The sequence below is a fragment of the Mixophyes fleayi genome, chromosome 3 (assembly GCF_038048845.1).
Source record: "Mixophyes fleayi isolate aMixFle1 chromosome 3, aMixFle1.hap1, whole genome shotgun sequence".
Lineage (NCBI taxonomy): Eukaryota > Metazoa > Chordata > Amphibia > Anura > Limnodynastidae > Mixophyes > Mixophyes fleayi.
In genome coordinates this window covers 336409101-336435243 of record NC_134404.1, presented here as the reverse complement: position 1 = coordinate 336435243, position 26143 = coordinate 336409101, and the positions used below count along the sequence as shown (strand labels likewise).

General features: G+C 42.8%; 1 protein-coding gene across 3 annotated transcripts in view; it reads right to left on the bottom strand.

Annotated features, from left to right (window-relative positions):
* The window catches only part of LOC142144965 (nuclear RNA export factor 1-like), a 50779-nt gene that overhangs the window by 11694 nt on the left and 12942 nt on the right, over positions 1–26143 (bottom strand). For all 3 annotated transcript variants that reach the window (XM_075204342.1, XM_075204343.1, XM_075204345.1), the window contains 10 exons: positions 19884–19967; positions 17538–17642; positions 16117–16245; positions 11405–11474; positions 4574–4662; positions 4192–4299; positions 3658–3767; positions 2133–2169; positions 1817–1885; positions 510–565 (listed from right to left, as the gene is read on the bottom strand). In XM_075204342.1, the coding sequence (XP_075060443.1) occupies positions 510–565; positions 1817–1885; positions 2133–2169; positions 3658–3767; positions 4192–4299; positions 4574–4662; positions 11405–11474; positions 16117–16245; positions 17538–17642; positions 19884–19967 (857 nt within the window). The remainder of the gene's footprint in view (positions 1–509; positions 566–1816; positions 1886–2132; positions 2170–3657; positions 3768–4191; positions 4300–4573; positions 4663–11404; positions 11475–16116; positions 16246–17537; positions 17643–19883; positions 19968–26143) is intronic.

Genomic DNA, 26143 nt, shown 5'->3' with positions numbered 1-26143 from the left:
GTATAAAGGTTCCCCTTCATCTCTGACACTAGTGACATTCAGAAAGTGTCAGTGTGTCACACTGAATTATTAGTAATATAACAGAAAGGACTTGCGCTATGCCATATGGAAAGCGGAAATAATTGATTCGGCCGGACACAAAGATTGCTAGGACAGGGCCATAATAATTGCAATCCAGCAATAAATGAACTAAATTTTTAAATAAAACAGAAACATTTAAAGCTGCAGAGTCATTTTGGGGAAGATTAATAAAGTGCGAGGTCCTGTTGGAGCCTGGACGCGTTTCCGGGGATTATTGTATATAATATAATATATATATATTGGATATAAAATCGCTCATCTCTGCTCCGACTCTATCAGTGTGCTTGCGCATTCACTGGCTACAGATTGGTTCTAGCCCAGCCAATGGACATCTCTGAGGAAAAAAACCCAAATCTTCACACACATTGATTATTTCCCAATATTAAAAAGTAATGCAAAACACAGACGGCCACAGACACATAACTTACTGGCGCAGAAACGTCATTAGGAACGTTTTGATTTCGGCACTAACAAAAAAGCTTCCCTAGAACACAAAATGTAATTCAATAATGTTATTTAAAGCTTTGCTATATGGTAATCACAGTGACGGACAGTTCAGAAGTACATTAGTTACATCAATAACAGCGCCCTCTGTAGGAGAAAATGGGGAATGTAACTGTCTATCTTCACGGATTACTATGCAGAGAAAATTCAAAAAAGGTAAAAAAAATTATTTCTGCTTTCTACTGCAAAAAAAATCTAAATCCAAGAGCATGCAGGGCGATCTAACTACTATTTAAAGGACTTGTCCCCTTTCAAAAATTAGAAAAAATGTTCTCCAAAAGAATGTGGTACCTAAGATGTGGTTTTGGAAATTTGGCAAAGATTAGCTGTTTGTTGGGCTCTCCTGCTCAACACAGTCGTCAGGCTGACAATTCAAACCCAATAAGGAGCCACATCATCAAAGTCATTAGTTGAAGAGCCAACCAAAGAGCCAAAACTGCAATCACTGGGACTTGTTTTCAATGATAGAGCACCCCCTATAGGAGAGGGGTGGAACAGTCATCACAAGGACTGCATAAAAGGACCCTGTATCATAGCAACATCAGTATACATGGAAAAAAAAAAAAGACAGTCTGTGGTTTAAATTCAAAGCTAGAATGAGATATATCAGCAAATAATTACAGATTAAATAGAGATCACTTGCTTGAAAGCGGACATATCTATAAAAGATAATTCATATTTTTACATCCTTTGTTATCGGAGGTCACCCTATTATCAGAATCTGCCTGAATTACACCCACACGAAGACCTAGTACACACTACAGAAAATTTCTCCCGATGCCATATCTGTAACAAAAAAAAAAAAAAAATCTGATCAGCATGTCGATTCCTGTGTACACACTATACACGATTTACCCTCAGATCTGTGCTCTTCATCTGTCATAACCTTCGTATAAAAGATGGTGATTCTGCACACTGCATAGAGATCTATGGACACTGCCGGTCCCGAGTGCTTACACACTGCAGAATTGGAACGACATCGTTCCATCGTTGACCGACATTTTGAGTTTGGTTTAAAAATCGAATGAAACGATACGATGTGCTTTGGAACGATGATCGCTCATCGTTACAGTGTACACGCTAATGTAATATCGGGCTGAACAGTCGTTTATCGTGTGATTGGCCCGATAAGTGGCTGAAAAACCTGTAGTGTGTACCTAGCCTAAGTCACAGTTATATGTTATTTCACAAAACTATAAAAGTCAGCCATTTATACCTAGTCTGTTATTACCTGTGGCTGCGGGAGAGGCTTTGGTTCCTCTTGACCAAAAAATAAATTTTGTTTAAAAAAAAGTCCATCCTAAAATAAAAAGAAGAGATGAGAGCTGAAAATGTATAATGAGTCTGGAGGTGATAATATATTGGGTAAGGTGGGGGTGGGGGGTATAAGGGTGACCCAGGCAGAGCAACATATGGAAAGACCAAGACCCCCCTACAGGGATGGAGGCTGCTATTACATCAGACCACAACATCTGCACACACTATAGAAGCTTAAGTTCACCACCCACCAGCAGACAACACACGTCTCAGTCCTTGCACATACGCACCAGTTTCTGGATAGTAGGAAAATGATAGGTGATCAATCTGCAACAACAAAGAAAACAAGTGATTGGTTACATCTATTCTCTCCGGCAAATATTCAACATAATATGATTATGGGTGAAATTATTTATTTATTTATTGAAGGACACAGACTCAATGACACTGCTGTACATGGGATGGTGTGCAGGTATAGGCAATCAGAAGATGGGGGTTACAGGTGCCCAAAATACCACCACCTTCTTCGCTAAACATACGGATTAAGATATGAAGAAAACCTCTGCGTGCCGATTTCTGTACGGACGCCTCCTTACAGAGCAGCTCTGTTCTCTCCACAGCAGACTGTTTGCTATATACATAATGGGTCTGATTCATCTTTGGACGTACGTACATTTGCCGTATCCTGTGTGAATTAGCTCTGCGCATGCGCCAGAACAGAACTTACCAACACGACTGCCTACGCCGTGAAGGGAAGGGGCGGACACACGGGGCTGATGTACAGTGAGGGCGTCGCTAATGCGGATGCTACCGATTCAAGCCCCGGGCATCTCTTAAGTACCTGTTTTTTAGCCGTATCCTTTGCACCAGCTACAGGGCAGGTGTCAGTGCCGACTGATAGTGATGACTGACACGTATGTACGCCAGAACATGTGTAAGAGAAAGTATTATGGGGCTGCACGGTGGCTCAGTGGTTAGCACTTCTGCCTCACAGCGCTGGGGTCATGAGTTCTATTCTCGACCATGGCCTTATCTGTGTGGAGTTTGTATGTTCTCTCCATGTTTGCGTGGGTTTCCTCCGGGTGCTCCGGTTTCCTCCCACACGCCAAAAACATACTAGTAGGTTAATTGGCTGCTATCAAATTGACCCTAGTCTCTGTGTGTGTGTGTGTGTGTGTGTGTGTGTGTGTGTATGTGTATATGTGTGTGTATATGTGTGTGTGTGTATATATATATTAGGGAATTTAGACTATAAGCTCCAATGGGGCAGGGACTGATGTGAGCGAGTTCTCTGTACAGCGCTGCTGAATTAGTGGCGCTATATAAAAAATAACTGATGATAAACTATTAAAATGCATTTATGTACATTGCTTATTAAGAACATCCTGATTTATTTCAGGTTACAAAAAAAAAACTTTTTGGTTAAGGTCCTTTTGGTACATTTCATAGAATACTTTGTGTGCACTTTATGCTGCATACACATTGTACATATCCTGCACGGTGGTCTGTGTGTCCACATACAGTGAGTAACGTATAGCCAGAATGCACTTATACCGAGAATCTAATGGATACGTATCTTGTATCTGAGTCCAGGCGTACCAGTTACGTGCAATTTTTTTAAACGCAAGTGGTAGTCACGTTACGTTCAAAGTTGAAGCAGCCCCACTGTGTTTAGTACATACGGAGAAGCTGGATGGCCCCCTGTAAAATCCATAGCACTGGAGAGCAGCGTGTTATCCTGGAGGACGGGGCCAGTCCCCAGATACTAGTACCGGTTTTATTACATATATAGAGGAAAGTAACATGTCCGCTAACCTGTAATAAGCAGAGGAACTCTCCACGGACGCATGTAAAGGGTTTCCCTCCAACCAAAGCTCTCTCAGCTCCAGGTTGTGGATGAGATCAAGGTCTTGAGAGTGACAAAGCTACAACAGAGTGTTGGCATCATATACTGACCATGACAGACAGCCGCTACCAAACATACATTATAATCCCCCATGTACAAGTTATTTTGGTAAGTTAAGGTTGGTGCCAGCTGACCAGTGATTTTGGAGATTCTGACAGTGCAGCGCCCGTATGTTTTATGTAATGAAATATTATTGGAAGAATAATCATTATAAAGTCCATATCTAGGTCATAAAATGCCAGAGTACGGAGGAGAGGAGATGGGTTAGTCTTATGCTATGTATTCAGTATAACAATTGTATAAAAGTTCAAAATAGAAGTGTGGCCCTCAGTACTGGAGACGTTGGGCAGCGCTGAGCTTTTCTAGGCTTTGGAAATATGGGGGGTGGGGCCCAGTGTCATGAAATAACGTCTCCAGCTCTTTATATCCTGTATGACTGTTACCTGGTTGTAGGAGAGATTCAGGCTCTGCAGCTGGGGCGTCAGGTAGAACAGGTGGGCGAAGCCGGTCAGTTTGGACAGCTTGTTGTGACTCAGATTCAGAGACAAAAGCTTAGGACAGGAAGAAAAGTGACACAGGATTAATATAGGTGACCATCCAGGTTATAACATCCCCCACACTGTGCCACTTACAGTGGGACATCACAATTTACAAAGACAAATAGATGGCTCGACAGTTCGGATTGGCTGCACAGCTGGGCAGATGGGTGTAAAGCCATTTATTGTCTGAGTCTGTAAATGTCGTGTGTGCAGAGCTCACTACAGAGATGAATTCAGTACCAGAATAGTCCATGTTATGTCACTGAGTCCTCCAAATATGTATTACCTGTGGGAAATACTCTGATATTATTCGCAATATAAGTTCTGTTGCTGAAGAGTTGTTGAAGCTTAAAAGAACGTTGGAAGATTGTAAACCTGTAAATAAAACAGAGCAGTGTAAAGTGTCATAGTGTCATTCCACAGACAGACAAACACAAATTCATACATAATGTCATCTATTTTGACAATTTACACATGAACTGATCAATCAGAATCTGCATTACTCTGAGGGTAAATTCTGCAACGTCCCTGGTTGTTTAATACAATCTACTATAAAACTCTACAACCCTACAGCAACTTACCAGCAAAATACATTTCTACAGATAGGAGAATAAGATCGCTGTCTAAAAATCTGGCTTGGGAACAGCAGCAGACCTGCGGCCATTCCTGCGTGGATACAGACTGACATTACGCGGTCTGCAGTACCTTAGTGCAGGGTCACTGAACGCTATGGAGAACGGGTCTACTGTACACAAGCATTCATAGAGCCATATAGTATATGCTCTGTCCAACTCACATGTACAGTGGCCCGTTCTTTAGAGATATCTATTCTATACATCTATCATTATGCTTTGAACACAATTGCAGAGACCATGGGGGAGATGTATTAAGCCTTCTAAAAAAAGAAAAGAAAGACGTTGCCCATAGCAACCAGATTCTAACTCTCAATTATCTTGTACATTCTGAAACATGATAGCTAGAATCTGATTGGTTGCTAGGACCAACACCTCCACTTATACTCCTTTTACAAGTTCTGATACATCTACCACTACAGGTACAAGTCTTGGGCAACTCATAGTGCTACAGACAGTTGCCAACGCTGCAGATCTACTCAGAGACGGGTAGGAAGAAGTAATTGGCAACATGCAATAAGTGCAAAACTATTAGCGTGCATCCAAATATGGCAGATTTATGCTTTATTTTCCTTATGCTTACAAGGATGCAAGCTGGCCTATACTTCTAATGAACAAAGGAAAGCATTAGTTATATAGAACGGCTGTTTCATAATAAGCTGTGTGGAAGAAAAATGGGGAAGAAAGACAAAAAGAAAAAGTAATTGGGAGCTGTATTATTATTATTATTATTAATATTTATTTATAAGGCGCCACAAGGCATCCGCAGCGCCGTACAGAGACAAACAAAATCACAATACAATGGGAGACAGCACAGTACAGTAAACACAGCAGCTCAGTACGTTCAATGCACAGCTAGAGAGGGCGGGGAAGGGGGAGTGAGGATCCGCAAATGACGGGGCCCAAGAAGGAGGGCGGGGAAGACAGGGAGACCCCCAGGGGGGAGGAGGGAGCGAGAGTGGACGTGGGGTGGAGGACCCTCGAGGAGGAGGGCTAAGTAGCTGGAGAGCAGAGTTAGAAGTGGTGGAAACAGGAGGAGAGATGGCCCTGCTCAGAGGAGCGTACAATCTAAGGGGAGGGGTGGACAGACAGAGAGACGCAGGGGAGAGAAGGAGAGTAGGGGGACAGAGGCAGAAGATAAGGTAGGAAGTTAAGTGGGAGACAGAAAGGCTTTAAGAAAAAAGTGGGTTTTTAGGGCCCGTTTGAAGCTGGACAGATTAGGGGAAGTTCTGATGGAGGGAGAGAGCTTGTTCCAGTGGAGGGGGGCAGCGCGGGCGAAGTCTTGGATACGCGCGTGGGAGGAGGTTATAAGGGGGGAAGAGAGGCGACGGTCAGAGGCAGAACGGAGAGGGCGGGATGGAGCATGAATAGAGAGGAGGGTGGAGATGTAGGGCGCAGTGGAGTTGGCGAGGGCCTTGTAGGTGAGTGTGAGGAGCTTAAAGAGGATTCTGAAGGGGAATGGGAGCCAGTGAAGGGCTAGGTAGAGGGGGGAGACAAAAGAGGAGCGGCGAGAGAGGAAAATAAGCCTAGCTGCAGCGTTAAGGACGGATCGAAGGGGATCGAGATGAGAGTGGGGGAGGCCAGTGAGGAGGAGGTTGCAGTAGTCCAGGCGGGAGATGATCAGAGAGTGGATAAGGCATTTGGTGGCATCTTGGGAGAGAAAGGGCCGGATGCGAGCGATGTTGCGCAGCTGGAAGCGGCAGGATTTAGCAAGAGAGAGGATGTGGGGGCCAAAGGAGAGAGAGGAGTCGAGGATGACACCAAGGCAGCGAAGTTGGGGGACAGGGGAGATAGAGGTGTTGTCGACAGTGATGGAGAGGTCAGAAGGGGATGGGGTATGAGAGGGAGGAAAAACTATGAGCTCAGTTTTGGCAAGGTTAAGTTTGAGGAATCGAGAGGACATCCAGGAGGAGATGGCAGAGAGGCAGGCGGACACCCTAGAGAGGAGGGAGGGAGAGAGATCAGGAGAGGAGAGGTATAGTTGAGTGTCGTCAGCGTAAAGGTGGTAGCTGAAGCCGAAGGAGCTGAAGAGTTCACCCAGGGAGCAGGTGTATAGAGAGAAGAGTAAGGGTCCCAGAACAGAGCCCTGAGGGACCCCGACTGGAATGGTGGATGGGGGGGAGAGAGACCCAGAGGTGGTGACAGAGAAGGAACGGTGAGTAAGGTAAGAGGTGAACCAGGACAGGACTGGGCCGGAGAGGCCGAAAGACTGGAGGGTGTGAAGGAGGAGGGGGTGGTCAACGGTGTCAAAGGCCGCAGAGAGGTCAAGGAGGATGAGAAGGGAGAAGTGGCCCCTGGCTTTTGCAGAGAGGAGGTCATTGGTGACTTTAGCCAGGGCAGTTTCAGTGGAGTGGAGGGGGCGGAAACCAGACTGGAGAGGATCAAGGAGGGAGTATTCAGAAAGGTAGGAGGTGAGACGGCAGCAGACGAGCCTCTCGAGGCAAAAGGGAGAAGAGATATGGGGCGATAGTTCGAGAGAGAAGTATTAATGTGTAACCTTTATTGTGAGCTGACTCGAACACAACAAAGGTTAAACTAAACTATAAAATAAAATGTAAGTGACCGGCTTAGGGTTGGCTGTGAGTACACGCGGGCGTTTTACTCCACGTCTACATAAGTGTGTAAACATTGCAAACTGGAATAAATTTATTTCTCATCACATGGAGCAATTTAAATGCTCATTATAGTGTTAAAATGTGCTGAACTTTTCCAGCTACAACCCCCCCCCCCCCCATAAAAACACGAGCGCCTCTGAATCTGGAAAAGCTCTAGCGTGTAACGAACACGTGTCGCTATCTAAGAGCGGTGTCACACAAGACATTTTCATAAGTAAATAACACTACTGGTAAGTTGTACGTAGAATCCAAGCAGCTCTTCAGCAGCTGGTTAATCGCTCATTTAACAGGTGTAAGAAGAACAAGAGACTTCTATGAGGCATTTTTCTGTCTGAGCGATTTTAGGAAGGATATGAAGCTGCAGCCGTAACGTGCACACGTCATCACACACTAGTGCAGGAGAGTAAACAGCCCTTCTGTCTGATCGAAGCACAAAGCTATAATAATAAAGCTGAGAGATAGAACAGGGTGTACATAGAACTCATTTATCAAAGAATGAGCCATTGTTCATGTGCAATACAGTCATATTGGATACAGTAATAGTCTCCATCTCCAGCGCGTCCCAAGTTGCAGACTTCAGTATAACTGCGCATTGTGTGCTTTCTGGGCGTAGAAATAAAATAATAATGACAGTCAGAACCATAGCGTGAGCTTAACAAAGAAATCTAATGATATACGCTGCAGATCGAGGACAGAAAGGTCTGCTAGAGAATAACACACGTCTCACTACTCGATGCCGCCTCTTCTGTAGGGACTATGAAACAATCAGGCCGATTCCTTCACAAGTTCTTTTTACACACAGCACTATTAGTATAGCTTAGCTTGGGCCAGACCGGCACTTAACAGCTGCAAAATTTCTAGCATAGTACTCCAATGGCACCATGCTCACACTGAAGTGAACGGGGAACGCTCATCCCGTCACTCGGGAGCAATCATGCTAGAGATACGTAGCGGCATCTTCAGAGCTTAATTGCTCATTTGTAACTGGGAAGGAACGTCCCCCCCTCTCACTTCATAGTACTGCAGATAATACGGAGGTTTCGCTAGATTCTCTTCTTTCCACTAGATGGCAGCAGCAGACAGAGTTCTGCAACGTGGGTCATAAGAGGACAAGCTGATGTTATGTAAGAGGATGCAGACAAAGGAATAGTGATATCATCCTCATTTTCCTTCACATTGAATGAACCCTGGTAGGATGCAAAAGTTTGCTTAACATGGATGTACAAGCTATAAAAAAAAAATAAAAAAAAAAAAAAAAATAAAAAAAGCTTCATTTTCAGATCATTAACCACACAACCCAATAAATATCTATATTTATAAGTACCGCTGCGTGCAATCTTACGATCGCCCATAGTACATATTTACGGTACTAGCTGCGGGGTTTCCACTGAACCCGACTCCCATAACGAGAGGCCTCACTGCCGCAAAAAAATTTTTTCATTGAATTATAATTCATAGTTCATTTATGCCCCTTTTACTAATCAATCACAGAGACATTGTGAACACTTCCATTTTGTTAGCAACGACAGCGTCTATAAAAGCTACAGTCAGATGACTTCTAGAATGTTGGCTCTTGTAACCATTATGTATAAACTTATTGTTTATTAAAAGGATTTTCTGCACAACCGCTCTTATAAATGTGGAGAATATATTTCACAAAGTGAACCAGCAAAGGAGCCGTGACGTAGGGGGAAGCCGTCCATGAGACCCCCTCTTCCACAGCCGAATATACACCCAGTGCGCAGGGAGCGATGGGTCTATTTATCATTGTCTGCGTATTTTCCATGTAAAGTTGCGTCTGCAGCGTCAAGAGGTGCTTTATCGTTCTAACTTAGGTCATGGCGGGACAGCGCCTCCGATAAGAGACTGTCCCAGCCGAGACAAACACTGAAGCGTTGGCTTGTGACAGACGTTGCTCCTGGTTTGTTCCATTATAACCATAAAAGCAAACTCTATGGGTTTGTTTTAATTGCTTTGGGTAAAATTTGTCAGAAATATCCTAAAAGTGTAATCAGTTGATAAATAAGAGCCTGATTCATTAAGGATCTTATCTTAAGAAACTTCTTATTTCAGTCTCCTGGACAAAACCATGTTACAATGCAAGGGGTGCAAATTAGTATTCTGTTTAGCACATAAGTTAAATACTGACTGTTTTCTCTCCCTCCTCCTCCTCCAGGTATACCATGTGACCTCCCTGCACGGTGCCCTCCCTCCTCCTCCAGGTATACCATGTGACCTCCCTGCATGGTGCCCTCCCTCCTCCTCCAGGTATACCATGTGACCTCCCTGCACGGTGCCCTCCCTCCTCCTCCAGGTATACCATGTGACCTCCCTGCACGGTGCCCTCCCTCCTCCTCCAGGTATACCATGTGACCTCCCTGCACGGTGCCCTCCCTCCTCCTCCAGGTATACCATGTGACCTCCCTGCACGGTGCCCTCCCTCCTCCTCCGGTTATACCATGTGTCCTCCCTGCACGGTGCCCTCCCTCCTCCTCCAGGTATACCATGTGACCTCCCTGCACGGTGCCCTCCCTCCTCCTCCGGTTATACCATGTGACCTCCCTGCACGGTGCCCTCCCTCCTCCTCCAGGTATACCATGTGACCTCCCTGCACGGTGCCCTCCCTCCTCCTCCGGGAATGCCGCGTGACCTCCCTGCACTGGGAGGTCATGTGACACAGAAGTCTGCTGCCCCACTCTGATAAGTTCGGGAGCTGCGGCTGGGAGGCAACAGGTGATGGATCGGTGGACCGTCTGTTGCCCACCACTAGGCTACAGGTCTTACTGCCATGTTTCAAAAGTTTTATTTAGTTTTGAGTCAAACAAAACAAAGCAACAGGGGAGACCTATGAATATCACTAAATCAGCTATAAAAGAAATCATCAACAATATATATATAATGCCACTAATTCCGCAGCGCTGTACAGAGAACTCACTCACATCAGTCCCTGCCCCATTCGAGCTTACAGTCTAAATTCCCTAACATACACACACACAGACAGAGAGAGAAACTAGGGTCAATTTAATAGCAGCCAATCAACCTACCAGTATATTTTTGGAGTGTGGGAGGAAACCGGAGCACCTGGAGGAAACCCACACAAACACATGGAGAACAAACAAACTCCACACAGATAAGGCCATAGTCGGGAATTGAACTCATGACCCCAGTGCTGTGAGGCAGACGTGCTAGCCAATAATATGTTATAATTAGTTCATGAAATAGTGGAAAACCAGACTGGATATTGGTCAGTATATTTGATACACTTCCTCTACAAAAAAAAGATTAAAAAAAGTCTGAGTCGGCACTGTGGATTGATACTTGTAAATGTAGAGTACTTAGTATTTATCTATATGTACATATCTGGTTAAACAGGAGGTCCAGCTTCTAATAGACCAACTCTGTTAAGTTACCAAGATCCTTCATCCCCAAATCCCCGTCTGATCTCTTTATTGTCCAGGCATGGAACCCTGGAGGAGCGGGAAGTGAACTGACAGAACAACCCGCAGCTGCCGTCCAATCAGCAGCAGTCAGCACCCTGGCTCAGTTTCAGTACGGAGTGTATACAGGGGGATACGTGTGAATGAATAGGGCGAGATTTAGGTATAGACACGACTGAAGTTCATCATCAACATTTATTTATATGGCGCCAGCAAATTCCGTAGCGCTTTACAATTGGGAACAAACATTAATAAGACAATACTGGGTAATACATACAGAGAGGTAAGAGAACCCTGCTCGCAAGCTTACAATCCTCTACCATAGGGATGAGAAACTTTACTTTACTTATAATTACATTACATGCATTGACATTTTATTTATTAAGTGCTCAGTCCTCACTCACATAACGCATGATATGAAGACTTCTCCTACCTGGATCATTAGACAGGTTGCTCAGGTCAAGGCTTTCAAGTGATCGGTCATATCTCTTCTCAAGACACATCTACAAAAATGTGACAGATATAACAGATGTTATACACCTTAGCCAGATAATCCTATGACTGCTTTGTTACTAATTACATTTATTCTTGGTATGAAACTAATGCAAATGATTAGAGAACCAGCTATGTGAACAATATATAATTAGCTTTAGAGCTGTTGTCGGCACACTCAAATCCAACATATCATATTCTCATTATACAATGCTGTGTATCATGTGTCAACAACACTGTATGGGATCATTGAAAAGGATCATGGAGACCCATTAGAACCATGACAGTTACCCAGTTTATGCAAGTTATAAACACACGGTCAGAGTTTGGCCCAGCATGGTCTAAGACATGGACCTGCTACCTGTGGAACACAAATGATCCTCGAACAACTGCACAACTCTCCATATTTAAATTTACATCAGAGTTGTGCTGTGTGACGATCAGTAAAGCCTGCAGACCTACACAACTTACACAGCTCTGACCAAGAAAAATATAAAAAACAAACAAACAAAAGAAACAGAATAAAGTTCACGTTCCTGAACATTAGAAGATTGTGGAGCAGGTTCCAGCAAGCATTATGGGTACTGCGAATTATGAACTGGAAAAAAGTGGTCTCATTTTGGATTAGTATTTTCTGATTCAAATATGAACCATTTCTTTGATATTTTTTTTTAAAAGACTTATCAGATACACAGAAAAAAACACAATATATCTTCTAGTATAATAGGCAGATAATGTAATAATCAAAATATAGTGCCCATCTACAACACAGGTGATACAGAAGATGGCTAAACAAAGAGATGTTGTTAACAAAGGGTGGAAGCAGCGTGTTACAATGTGGCAGACCTTTGGATTCATCCATTCCCTGTTTCTCCAATAGGAAGGAATCAGATTTGTTGAATTGGATGGAAGTTTAAAATTCCACTTTCCATGAAAAGTTATTGAAAAGCTTTACTTACATTATAGTTTCATTGCCTTTGGTAATTCTAGAATCTGCTTTTCATGTGGCCTGTTTCTTGGTTGGCCAATTATAGATATTTTCAAGTTATGTTCCCTGGGGGCAGATAATATAACTACTCGACATCAGCGCCTCTTTCCTTACACTGGGCATCTGCAAACAATTCCTTACCTGTTCTGCCCTTTTGTTCCATTGGTGATAGCACCTGAGGTATCTGTGTGGGGCACCGGCAGGAACAACGAGCAGAAGCGTGATCATATACTGACCATCGCCAGCCTATCACAGCACGGCTCTAAGGCATGAGCTGCCAGAGACTCTGAAAGAGGGATCAAGGACACCCACTATAGCCCCAAAACGAGGTAACCAGGGGCAAGTGCGATAAACAAAGTATAGAACACAGGGAAAGAGGCCAGTAATTCCAAGAATACCATACTGGTAACAGTACCAGATGTAGACAGAGAAAAAACTAATAGACAAGAAATGAAGGTGGAAACCACATAAGTGAATTGCAGTAAGGGTCAATCGAGACACAGTTAAACAAGACTTGGGGGTATATGTACTAAACTGCGGGTTTGGAGAAGTGGAGATGTTGCCTATAGCAACCAATCAGATTCTAGCTGTCATTTTGAAAATGCACTAAATAAATGATAACTAGGGGCCTGATTCATTAAGGATCTTAAATGAAGAGGATCCTTATTTCAGTCTCCTGGACAAAACCATGTTACATTGCAAGGGGTGCAAATGAGTGTTCCGTTTTGCACATAAGTAAAATACTGACTGTTTTTTCATGTAGCACACACATATCAACTTTAAACTTCAGTGTACAAATAAGCTATCAAGTATTTGTGTGCTACATGAAAAAATAGTCAGTATTTAAGGAGACTGAAATAAGAATCCTCTTCATTTAAGATCCTTAATGAATCAGACCCTAGAACCTGATTGGTTGCTATAGGCAACATCTCCCCTTTTTCAAACCCGCAGTTAAGTAAATATACCCCTTGGTGTCAGCACTATAGGATATTGTGTTATGAGAGTCACAGAAAATCAACCAAAAGCGATATCTTTTCTGTCACTAAAATGAAAAAAAAAAAAAATATTTAGATCACTTTTTTATTAACACTTGTATTTATTCAACTCATGGATCTTGAATAAGAAGTTGGTCCTAATTATCTCATTAATCTTATTATTACGTCACTATTATTTAATATTCACCTTGATCTATAAGAAGTACTGTACAATGATAATTTAGAGTCACAGTGAGTAATACTTTAAACATAATTTTATACTGAGAATAACATACAACTACAATCTAGTTAAAATATCTCAAGAGGCTACACGGTTTTTCTATAAATTGTTATAAGATATGATACAACTTCTATCACAATATAATCTAGTAAAGGTGTGGTATATATGGACCTTTTATAGGTAGAGAGTACTACACCTATAATTTGGAGAGGCACAAACTTAGATTAAATCAAATATATTTAGGCTACTCCGGATGGATTATATTCGTTTTTGTCAGTAAGAAGGGTATTCCCCTTACCTGTTGAAATAATCACACCATTATATGAGGGTATACTAGTTATGATGAGAACAAATGAAAAAATTAAACATAAAAACAGTCGAATGTAAAAAGTGCATTATGAACAACAATGTGATGATGTATATTAAAGATATGTGGTAAAACACAGGATTTTTCAATAAACAAATGATAACTATAAGAAATAATTGTAATTACAACACAAATACATGGCATACCTCATCAAATCATTAAATTATGAAATATGGAACATCTTGGACTAACTAACAAAGGATTCATGAGGTTCATTCAATAATATAAGATCGTATTGTGACCAATAGGAACAGCCGAGTAGGCAGGATTAAGTACGCGTCAAGCCGCCATAGGTATAATATCATGTCCATCAAACAACCCACACATTCTCAGACTGATACTTACAAGAAATAATTGTTATCACAATAGAATTTGGACCAATTATATTCAATACTTAACTATCAAATTATGAAGGATGAAAAGCATTGGATTAAACAGGTAAGCACACAAAATCAACTGGGCCCAATTAATCAGGGCCTTAACTAGGGCTGTGCGACAGGGGTGACCGCCCAGGGCGCAATGCTGAATTTAGGAATATTTTAGGTTAATTTGGTTAAAATTGAGGGCTAGGGGGGGGCGCCATTTGTCTTTCTCGCCCCAGGCGCTAGAATTCTCAGTTACGGCTCTACAATTAATATTAAATAAATAAAAAAATGAAGGGGATAAAAAGAAAAAAGGAAATCATTAGTAACTACAGAGTGTAAGGGTAATGTGTGGGCCTTCTGAAGATTAGCGGGGCACCCATGTGGCCCCTGCAGTGTATCAGGTCGTCCATTACAGATTTAGATGCTTGGATTGGTTATGTGCTGGCTTAGCCCCTCCCACTTGTCTGTACAACGCGCTGTAGTAGTTTGTCGAGCTGAAATAATCTGTACTGTCATTAGCATTCTAGTGCTCTGATTGGCTGCTGGTTGTCCTATCCCCGGCCCACTCCATTTCCTTCTCATGTGTGCAAAAGTTTTAAAGAATGAATGCATTAGATGCTCTGACCCTAGTCCCATCTGACAAGGCATTAAAATCATTACCTAATAAAGTTGTATATAGCCGACATCCCACCCAACTATGGTCTCGGCTAGCTGCCAATTCATTTTCCAAGGGAAACAGATGGTGTCATCGCATGGTCCGAGGAGACACTTTCTATTTTCACAAGCACAAGTTACTTGGAATCCTGATTTAGGAAGATCCTGAAGAGTTTACTCGATCCAGTCAAACTCATATTATATTGTTTATAAATGCATCAAGTGCAAACAATTTATATCCTATAATTTTACTATCAAATAGGTCACTTCAATTTGTATAAAATAGGATATAACAGTAATTATAACCATTTAGGGGCCAGTAAACCAAGTGTAAATTATTTTTATGTAAATTGACACTTTATAGTCAGCCTTCTTCCGATCTAGACCACAGAAAGGAGGCAACGGAGGGCGATGAATCGGTGTTACAGGACTCCGCTCCTCCGTTATTATATTGGTTATATATCATGATAGTCCTATGTTTGTCCCGCTCAGCTGGGAGAGACTGAGGCTTGGCGCAGAAAGGGGAATCAGAGGATCTTGTTTACGAAGCTGCAATTACCTAGTACTAATAGTGCCTACTATATCTGTCTCCTTCCGCTCATATATACAGAACGTTACTGGTATCAGACTGACATTGACAGCAAAGGTAAGTATTGGTAAAAGGCAAGTAAATGAGGATACAATTAATAACATATTTTATTTATAGATTGTTTAAATGAATCAGGAACAAAAAAAATAATGGTCCATATTGATAATCACCAGTACAAAGAAGTGAGCCTGAGCCGATGTGTGTTCAGGAACAGATATAGTGAATGTCTATTAATCAGCGTAAAGCCTATGTTATTTAATGATACTAACCCAACGCATTTCGCCTCATAGCAACAGGAAACATGGTACTTGCATTGTCCGATCCTTCTTGTACTTTTAATAACCACTTTCTCAATGAGTCACGATAATTGGCCAGAACCTATTATACACAGACAGATCGACCAAGCACAAGAGCTACTTTTTGATTTGTTAGACACACCTAGGAAATGTTCTTGTAGAGAGAAATGATAGGTTACCTGGATGTGGGCGGGGCTGTGATCCAGGTAATTCATTGTATTCAAAGGGCTGGGAACATTTCTATCCACAGACGTCGCATCCCTCGTCAGATCACATGGGAGGTGGAAGGGAGTTGCATTAATAATGATCTGTAAAGTAAAAGGTATACTAGGTATACTATACCAGACATCTAACACATGGTACACATACATGCATGTAGCAGGAGTTACAGACATCCTCTAGGGCAGACATGTCAGACTATTGTTTTCGGGGTTGCAAGAGACCCCTCTCGTTCCTAAGGCGAGGGCAGCATTTATCCCCTCTTAGTACTATCCCAGCACTCCCTTACTTACACCCTGATATGCTTGTTCTAAGGACCTTTACGCCGGCTTCTTAATGATGACAAGAGGTCTCCTTGTCCTCCGATATTATTTTATTACTTCAATATAAAGTGCTTTGTGCAAAAGAAATGTGGATTCCCAGTCACCACGTTGATCCTGAGAGGTCTGGAGGGAGCCCAGGAGAGCATAGCACAAAGCTGGATTTAAGGCTCTGTCTGGGGGTATTTGTGCCTCCAGGGATCCCCTTCTTTTTCTTTTGTCACCAACTACTTTATTAAGCATTAAAATAACATCAAAGGACCTGGATAACACAGTAGGAGATACATGGGAGGAAGTAGGAAGTGTCGTGAGAATTCTGCGTACGTCCTACTTCCCATTAATGTTCCGTCATCCATTATGTTCATAAACCCAGAGGACGAGATCTGTGCGCTTCTCTGTAGGGATCAACGACCCCCAGTCCCCCCTCGCTCCAAATCAGCCGCCCCTTCGCCTAAAAGGTCAACGAAAATCATCAACAGAACACAAACAACCCTCCGTGTGCACATGGCCTATCAGATGACATGTCTATGGAGGTATTTGTAATTGAGAAAATGTTTCCCAGAGACAAACACTGAAAGTGGATAAAAAGGTCCTGCGCTCAACAAATGAAGTCTAGAAGTCCTCCACTTCCACCATTAAGAACTGATTTTGTTACAATCAGTATCCTGAATAATACACATCCATTTAGCTTAGTAACACTAACCGAGCATTCAATGGATTTCCACACAACCATTAGGGGCGCAGTTTCATTAGTGGCAACGGGTAATATTGCTTTTCTGCATAGTCAAATTTCATAATATGAGAATTAATTGCTTGGCTAAAATCAATGTTCTGGCTGCATATGAACCTACATCAGCATGCTCACTGAAAACGTAGCCACAAATAAAGCAGCGGGAGCCATTTCATGTCAAAAAATTATGTCTGTTTCTCCATTTAGCAAATAGTAATCTCTAATATAGTTTTAAGAAGCAGAATACAGCGATATGAAACAGTCCTAAAGGTTACTCTACAAATACAAATGATGCAAAGTAATCTTAGTTTATACAAGAAGAAGCAATTACCTTGTGGTAGTGTTCCCCTTGAATCTTCCTAGAAGATCGGACAAGAGATCTAGCTGTGGAAAAATTGTCCACGAAGAAAGCAGCCATGTTGTTTACGTAATGGAACTGGCAAAATAAGAAGTTTAGGCATCAAGATACCATAGAACACACATTTCTTTATGTATTTACAGAATTGCTGAAGGCAGCAACACAGAATACAAGAAAAAATACAATTTAAGCTCCAACTACATTGTCATTCTGCATGGTGTACATAGTGTCATAAGTCTCATTTATTATTAACAAAATCACTGGGGGGAAAACATTGAGCGTAAACTTTTCATGACAGGAACCATCACTGTAGTGTAAGTACAAGCGCACAGTGGTCTGGTCCCGCCAAATTACCCCGGGGTCACTTTCTTTTTTGGAACCAACATTTATAAAATGCTAAAACCTGTGTGCGTAGTGACCACTATCAGCGTAGAGTCAACTATCCTCAACCCCCCAATGGCAGTGGGTCCATTGTGTGAGGTCACCAGTAGGTTGGAATGTAGTTACTAAGAAACAGCGATATGAATTCTACAAATTGCTGTATTGCCCTTAAACAGTGCTTTAATAGGGAACAAAAACAGACTACTGAAGATAGCTCATTTTAGCCCTCAATGGGACTGACATTTAGGAATATAAAGTGTGAAATTGTACATCAACAGAAAATAAACCTATAAACTTTCACCATGACATATACCCCTGTGACAGAATACCTAGATAAAATGAAGATAAGAGTGTTATACAAACCAGATAAGGACCCGCACCTCCCCGAAACCTGCAGGCCCATCTCTCTACACACAACAGATGTAAAGACACTGCCACAATGCTGGCCAATGAAAACGGTCTTAGGCTGGGTAGACACTACAGTTATTGCGGCCAACTATGGGGCCAATCACCTGATAAACGACCGTTCAGCCACATATTGTATTAGTGCGTACACTAAGGATAGGTACACACTGGAGATTTTTCGTCCAATTATTGGGCCAATCAGGCGACTTACGTCCATTCGGTTGGAAGTTGGGTTTAGTGTGTATAACACGATGGTCGAAAGTCATCCCAAAGTGTCGATTGTCAGCTCATTTGGTTTAATATTAATGTTACTGTTTAATATTTTCCTCCCAATCACCCAACGATCTTGTAGTGTGTATACGTTTCAGATCAATTCACGAGCAACTGACGATACTCCCTCAAGCTGCGACTCCTTGTGGGGCGCGTATGTAAATTTGTGATGCCTGCACCTGTCCCACGTGGTACGGTGTCCGCACGACACTCATTTGGTAATCAGGCACTTCCAGCAATAGCAGTTTAATTATACACCATTGTCGTTTCAGTGTATGCAAAATTCAAATCTTTGCTCACGACAACATGGCTGTGAAAGTCGCTGCACGGACGGTCGGTCTTTCGTGAATCGTCTAAAACGTGACTAGTGTGTACGCATTACTCATCCGAGCGATCGGACCTTCGGTCGAAGATAACACGTTGGTTGGAAAATTCTTCAGTGTGTACCTAGTCTTACAGAGCACCGTTCATTGTTTGTTTTCATTGTTCCAACCATCACGATCAGGACCTCCATAGAGTTTAGAGTCACAATCTTTTCAGCCAATAGTTATGACAGATGAAGAACACAGATCTGAGGGTAGATCCTTTGAAACATGTATAGTGTGTACGTTACGTATGAATTGGATGCTGAGCTAGACTTTTTTTTCTTCCAGTCGTTAGTAAAATCTTCATAGAGAACACAAATTCTGTAGTGTGTACCCAGCCTTACAACTATACAAACCAGCACAGGCACAGGGGAATCTCAAAAAACTGTCGTAAGACAAAACAACTGGGCAGAACCAACATGATCTACAGATCCGTCTTGGCCTCAAAGCCACCAAATGGAGACGATAGATTCTTGTTAAAGAGAAGCCAGTCACTTGTCACCTCTGTACATGTTAATGAGGCTGTGTAAATGCCAAGCAATGCGACTTTGCACATTAAGCAGACCGGCCTGCGTGCTGTTTCTGAAGAACGCAACATTAGTATAACTAACATTATTGAATTGAGAGATCGCTGGTCAGTCAAGTGTAGAATCCACCAATTACATTCATTAATCATTAACCAGGTATACGGCAGGGCAACAGAATGGTTATCTCAAACTCATCCACAGATACTCTAGTAATAGACAATGCAAAATATATCAAACCTACTTTCATGCATCCTCATGATATCATGGATGACACTGATGTGACAATGGCTTTAGGTTAGTGTATCGATATTGTTGTGGAAAGGTTACAGCGAGGATAGAAACACAGACTGGATTATTGGCGAGAGCCGTACCTGGAAAACTCTGAAGTGAAAACCGCACTCCTTTTCAATGGAATTCAACAACCAAGTCCTATCGTAGTTTCGTCCATAAGGGATCTAGTGACATGCAAAATAGATTCTATTAGAGCATCGAATGAAGCATCAATAATGAATGAGCAAATAAGTTTAAAGATGCGCTATGATTCACATCACTTATGACTATTATTGATATAGCGCCTCCATATTAGGCAGCGCTGTACAGAGAATGTTTAAGCATTCAGATCAGTCCCTGCCCCAGTGGAGCTTACAATCTAAGTTCCCCGTCACACACACAGTAGGATTCAGTGTGCCAGAAGCCAATTGACTCATACTGTCCTAAAAACACTACAACATAGAATCTTACTTCTCTTAAATCAGTTACTTCTATCGTTTCACTAGAGTAATGAATTATTAGGTATGGAGCCTAGTTATATGGTGCTGGAGTCGGAGCATACCATGGGTCCTATATTGTGTGGAATTTTTTAACTATTTTGTAGGCTAGTTATATGTCCCATACTAGATATAAACCAAATGCAGTTGATTTCTTCTTGTAGTGAAGGGGGGGTTTATTTTCTTCCAGATCTGTGCGATTTGAAGCATATGTGCATTAGGAGCTAAACAACATTTGTCGAGATGAAGTGCACACAGTAGCAAATTTAGAGATAGTCCAGTGACGATGGAGATTAATATGAAGATGTCCATCCAGTAGGAACCAATTAACAGGACACCAGATATGTATCTAGCTTCAACAGTCTCCAGCACTGGTCTGACAAGAGGCCTAACAGTCGATTCGGCCAACACATCTCAACATCAGTGAGTACTCTCTATTCTATGTCTTTTCTACAGAACCGGCACGTGAATCACATACTATACACACCGCAGAATGTGGGAAGATCTCCCCAGCCCTAATCAAAGTCCCATATCTGAAGGCCCCCAAACACACACTACCTAATCCTTCTAGTTCATGTACTCACCCCCCCCCCCAACCCACAGACATCCCCTTTGCATCAGACATGTTTGACATAGGTTAAACCCCCTCCCCCCACCAGATCCTTAAATATACAATTCAGTACTGATGCCCATTAAGGGGGCATAATAGCCCCTCAAACTCGATTTCAAAACCCTTCCTATAATAATGGCCTCCAGTCCAATCTCCCAAATCTGCTCACTGACCATCACCTTGGTTTTGTAGTCCAACTCCGTCACCATCCTTCTGAGCCTAAACACCAATAAAGCTTCTCATACTGGACCATGGTCTCATCTATTTAATGTTTCGGTATATAGATTTTTTAACCATGATTTTAGTCACCTCATCAGCTGTTTTTAGACCATTCAGTGACCTCCTTCCTACTACTAAATGCTGTAAAGGGGGACACAGGGAGTCTGACTAAGGGGCACAATCCAAGGATGTCCCCTGTCACTAATACTAATTTAATTTCTTATTGGACCCCATGTTGCATATATTTCAAAATTGGCCTTGATGGTCGTCACATATGAAATAAATCTGCAAAAATATCTGTTTTGAAGGAAAAATAGGAACTTCTCGTCATGCACCCCCCTGGGTCAAAGACATTCGCTGTAAACAGGCAGCCTCTTTAGGCACGCAATTACTGAATAATGCCGCCAAAATCTAACAGTGATAATAATCTGCCCAGCATCACTCCCTATAACCACGCTGCTGGGCTCCGCCACGTAAGAGACCTGCTACACGCTCAGGACACCTATTTCCACACATTTCTAGTGTACAACTTTCTCATAGACGCTACATTAATCTCATTTCTCCACCAGCATGACCAAGTAGTCAGCATGTTGTAGACAACCCTCTCTTTATAAACACTTACAACGTACATATAGGTAACCCTCCGCTCCAGGTTCATATACGTGTATATCAAGCCATTATTTGGTTTTAAAGAAAAATAACTACTTTTTACACAAGGTATTCAAAAATGAGGTTTACAATGCCATAAAATCTTATGCAAGGGAAAAACAACGGAACATCTCCAATGTCTTTCATGAGCAGGGCCGGATTTACCGCTAGCGGCTCCCGGGGGCCGAGCTGGGGGGGGACAAGTGAAAATATTAAAAAATAAATAAATAAAAAAAAAAAAAAAAAAAAATCGGGGTTGCCGTGAGTGGGGTCTTTTATTATGAGAACTGTTTCTTGTCACTGGGGGCGGGGTTGTGATAGAGCCAGCGGCTGTATTGTTCTGTGACGTCCGGCTTGTGGGACTGCCTGTGCTGACAGCTGCTGTTCCTGTCTCGGCTGGCGCACTGAGTAGAAGGTGAGCACACAGGTGGTTCCTACACTATGCATATATGTAAATGTAATATGTATTGAGGGTATTATGTGTGGCGTGATATCAACTGGGGGTACTATGTGTATGATAATTATTATTATTATTTTTTATTTATAGGGCGCCACTAGGTGTCCGCGGCGCTGTACAGGGACAAACGAAATTACAATACGAGGTGAGACAGCACAGTACAGTAAACAATAATCACAATAACTCAGTGGGAACAAGACACAGCTAGAGAGGCGGGGGAGGGGAGAGGGGAAGGTCAGCCAACAACGGCACCTAGGAGGGAGGGCACGGATGAGAGGGAGACCCCCAGGGGGAAGAGGAGGGAGCGAGAGGGGACGGGGGAAGAGGGTCCTCGAGGAGGAAGGCAGGGAAGCTGGTGAGCAGAGTTAAAAGTGGTGAAGACAGGAGGAGAGAAGACCCTGCTCTTAGGAGCGTACAATCTAAGGGATGGGGTAGACTGACAGAGAGACACAGGGGAGAGGGAGAGAAGGAGGAATGGATAGGGGGAGGGGAATGAAGGGGAATAAGAATATGATCTGGGGGTACTATGTGTATGATAATATGATCTGGGGGTACTATGTGTATGATAATATGATCTGGGGGTACTATGTGTATGATAATATGATCTGGGGGTACTATGTGTAGCATAATATGATTTGGGGGTACTATGTGTATGATAATATGATCTGGGGGTACTATGTGTATGATAATATGATTTGGGGGTACTATGTGTATGATAATATGATCTGGGGGTACTATGTGTATGATAATATGATCTGGGGGTACTATGTGTGGCTTAATATGGAGTCAATGTAATATAGCCCGCACTATACATTGGGAAGGGGGGGGCCCAGACTCTTTCGTTTGTACTGGGCCCCACAATTTCTGATGGCAGCCCTGCGTGTGTGTGAGGGGCCACTGTGTGTGTGAAGGGGGGGGGCCCAAACCGATATCTTGCCTAGGGCCCCATGAGGTGTAAATCCGGCTCGGTTCATGAGTAACCCAGACGTAAACAGACCCATAAAAACAAATATTGAGTTAAACATGGTATTGAATCAGGAATACCTAGCATAACAGCTCCACTGAATATTATATACAAGATTTTCGTTGGTATGATTAATCTCTGAAGGTGGGGTGTAAATCAATCAATACACAACTAGAACTAATCCACAGGCCTACGCTATGTATGGTGGCTATTTGAAGCAGCCACAGAAATTATATAGAAAGCAGAGTTGTTCAAAGACATCCAGTCAAACTGTTTCAGACATCCAGAAGAATTTTAATTTAACACCCCACAAATTGGAACCACCTCTGTCAAAATAGACGATCAACACAGACAGTCCTTGAAACATTGTTACACTTTCTATAACTTCAGTAAGGTATCAAGAGTTTGTTATGAATACAAAGAAATTGTAATTAAATATTAGATTTCAATAAGTATTTGCCAGACAAGGGACTCAAAGGGGGGTATTCAATTGTTAGCGTTAACAGGAAAAAACGAGCACTCAAAAAATATTACCGTTTATACGGTAATATTGCGCGTGAAAAGCGTTAATTTGGTCGTTTACTCGCGGAATTTCCGGCGAGCTGAAATTTCGCGAGTAATTACCGTAATAACGCCAAGATTTTTTGAGTGCTCGTTTTTCCCCGTTAACGCTAACAATTGAATACCCCCAAAGTGTGTTTGTTACCTATAAGATTATTTGCGCATTTCTTTTGTATATCGAAGAAGAGCTCATCAAACTTTATATTTGAATAACTTGATCTCTGCCGTTTGAAGGATACTTAAAGTTCAGCTCCAACAAGGTACATCTAAAGAACATAAAATCAGTAATGAACTCAAAGACTTATTATATATCCCCCACTAGCCCACTTGGGTTTTATATGTTGTTTTACATTTTGCTTTTTAAAGTACGATTTAAAAAAAAGTATTAAATAAAAGGTTAATTTTTATGGTGTCTATTTCTCTCTGGGTTAGTTAATATAACACATTTAATAGACTTCATTCTGCTTCCCTTACATAAGATTTTACATCAACGTTCACCACAGTTTAGGAGTGCGTTGTGTAAAAAAAAAAAAAGTAGTTTGTTTTTAAAATGTGCTCACACTGTAGAAGCAAAAATGAACTTGTAGATCTTTATTCTTAAGGCACAACGCTACAAAAGGCCAATGAGAACGTTTTCTAACTCAGACTAGCATCATCCTTTTGAGAATCTCATCCTACTAAAGCTACCTACACATTTCTATTCGCATACACCCTAACTTCTTACGGGCATTACGCCAACATTGTAGAAACAAATCGCGTACAGCCCAACGTCTGAATCACTTTCCGTTGCCGTCCTTGGATCTCTCATAGCCACACTCACAGATTCCTTCTGTGGCTGCCTAAGCTTCCTCATTCATTCCATCCCACTATCGGGCTTACCATTCAGTGCTGGGCCAGTCCATGGACTGAAATTTATATTTTCCCCTCTCTCCCCATTGTCCTTTTGTCACGGGCACTAGGAGTTCTGCCCAGGATTCACCAGTTGATAATGCTTACCAGAGGGGCGGGGTTTACACAGCGGACCTCTGGGCAGTAGGGTGAATAGTAGGAACGTATATAACAGCAGATGGAGAGAGAATGCCAATGGAATAGATGAGAGTCAGTGACTTGCAGCTGTACTGGTAGGAGAGTCAGCGACTTGCAGCTGTACTGGTAGGAGAGTCAGTGACTTGCAGCTATACTGGTAGGAGAGTCACCGACTTGCAGCTGTACTGGTAGGAGAGTAGAGTGGACGTGAATAGGTGAAGGAAGGTAACGGGAGAGTCAGTGGTCTGCGGATAGCAAGTTGTACCACTGCTGTGATGAGAAGACTTGTCCAGGTGCAGGTAGGTAGCGGGAGAGTCAGTGGTCTGCGTATAGCAAGTTGTACCACTTCTGTGATGAGAAGACTTGTCCAGGTGCAGGTAGGTAGCGGGAGAGTCAGTGGTCTGCGTATAGCAAGTTGTACCACTGCTGTGATGAGAAGACTTGTCCAGGTGCAGGTAGGTAGCGGGAGAGTCAGTGGTCTGCGTATAGCCAGTTGTACCACTGCTGTGATGGGAAGACTTGTCCAGGTGCAGGTAGGTAGCGGGAGAGTCAGTGGTCTGCGTATAGCCAGTTGTACCACTGCTGTGATGAGAAGACTTGTCCAGGTGCAGGTAGGTAACGGGAGAGTCAGTGGTCTGCGTATAGCAAGTTGTACCACTGCTGTGATGAGAAGACTTGTCCAGGTGCAGGTAGGTAGCGGGAGAGTCAGTGGTCTGCGTATAGCCAGTTGTACCACTGCTGTGATGGGAAGACTTGTCCAGGTGCAGGTAGGTAGCGGCAGAGTCAGTGGTCTGTGTATAGCAAGTTGTACCACTGCTGTGATGAGAAGACTTGTCCAGGTGCAAGTAGGTAGCGGCAGAGTCAGTGGTCTGCGTATAGCAAGTTGTACCACTGCTGTGATGAGAAGACTTGTCCAGGTGCAGGTAGGTAGCGGGAGAGTCAGTGGTCTGCGTATAGCCAGTTGTACCACTGCTGTGATGGGAAGACTTGTCCAGGTGCAGGTAGGTAGCGGGAGAGTCAGTGGTCTGCGTATAGCCAGTTGTACCACTGCTGTGATGAGAAGACTTGTCCAGGTGCAGGTAGGTAACGGGAGAGTCAGTGGTCTGCGTATAGCAAGTTGTACCACTGCTGTGATGAGAAGACTTGTCCAGGTGCAGGTAGGTAGCGGGAGAGTCAGTGGTCTGCGTATAGCCAGTTGTACCACTGCTGTGATGAGAAGACTTGTCCAGGTGCAGGTAGGTAACGGGAGAGTCAGTGGTCTGCGTATAGCAATTTGTACCACTGCTGTGATGAGAAGACTTGTCCAGGTGTAGGTAGGTAGCGGGAGAGTCAGTGGTCTGCGGATAGCAAGTTGTACCACTGCTGTGATGAGGTGAGGA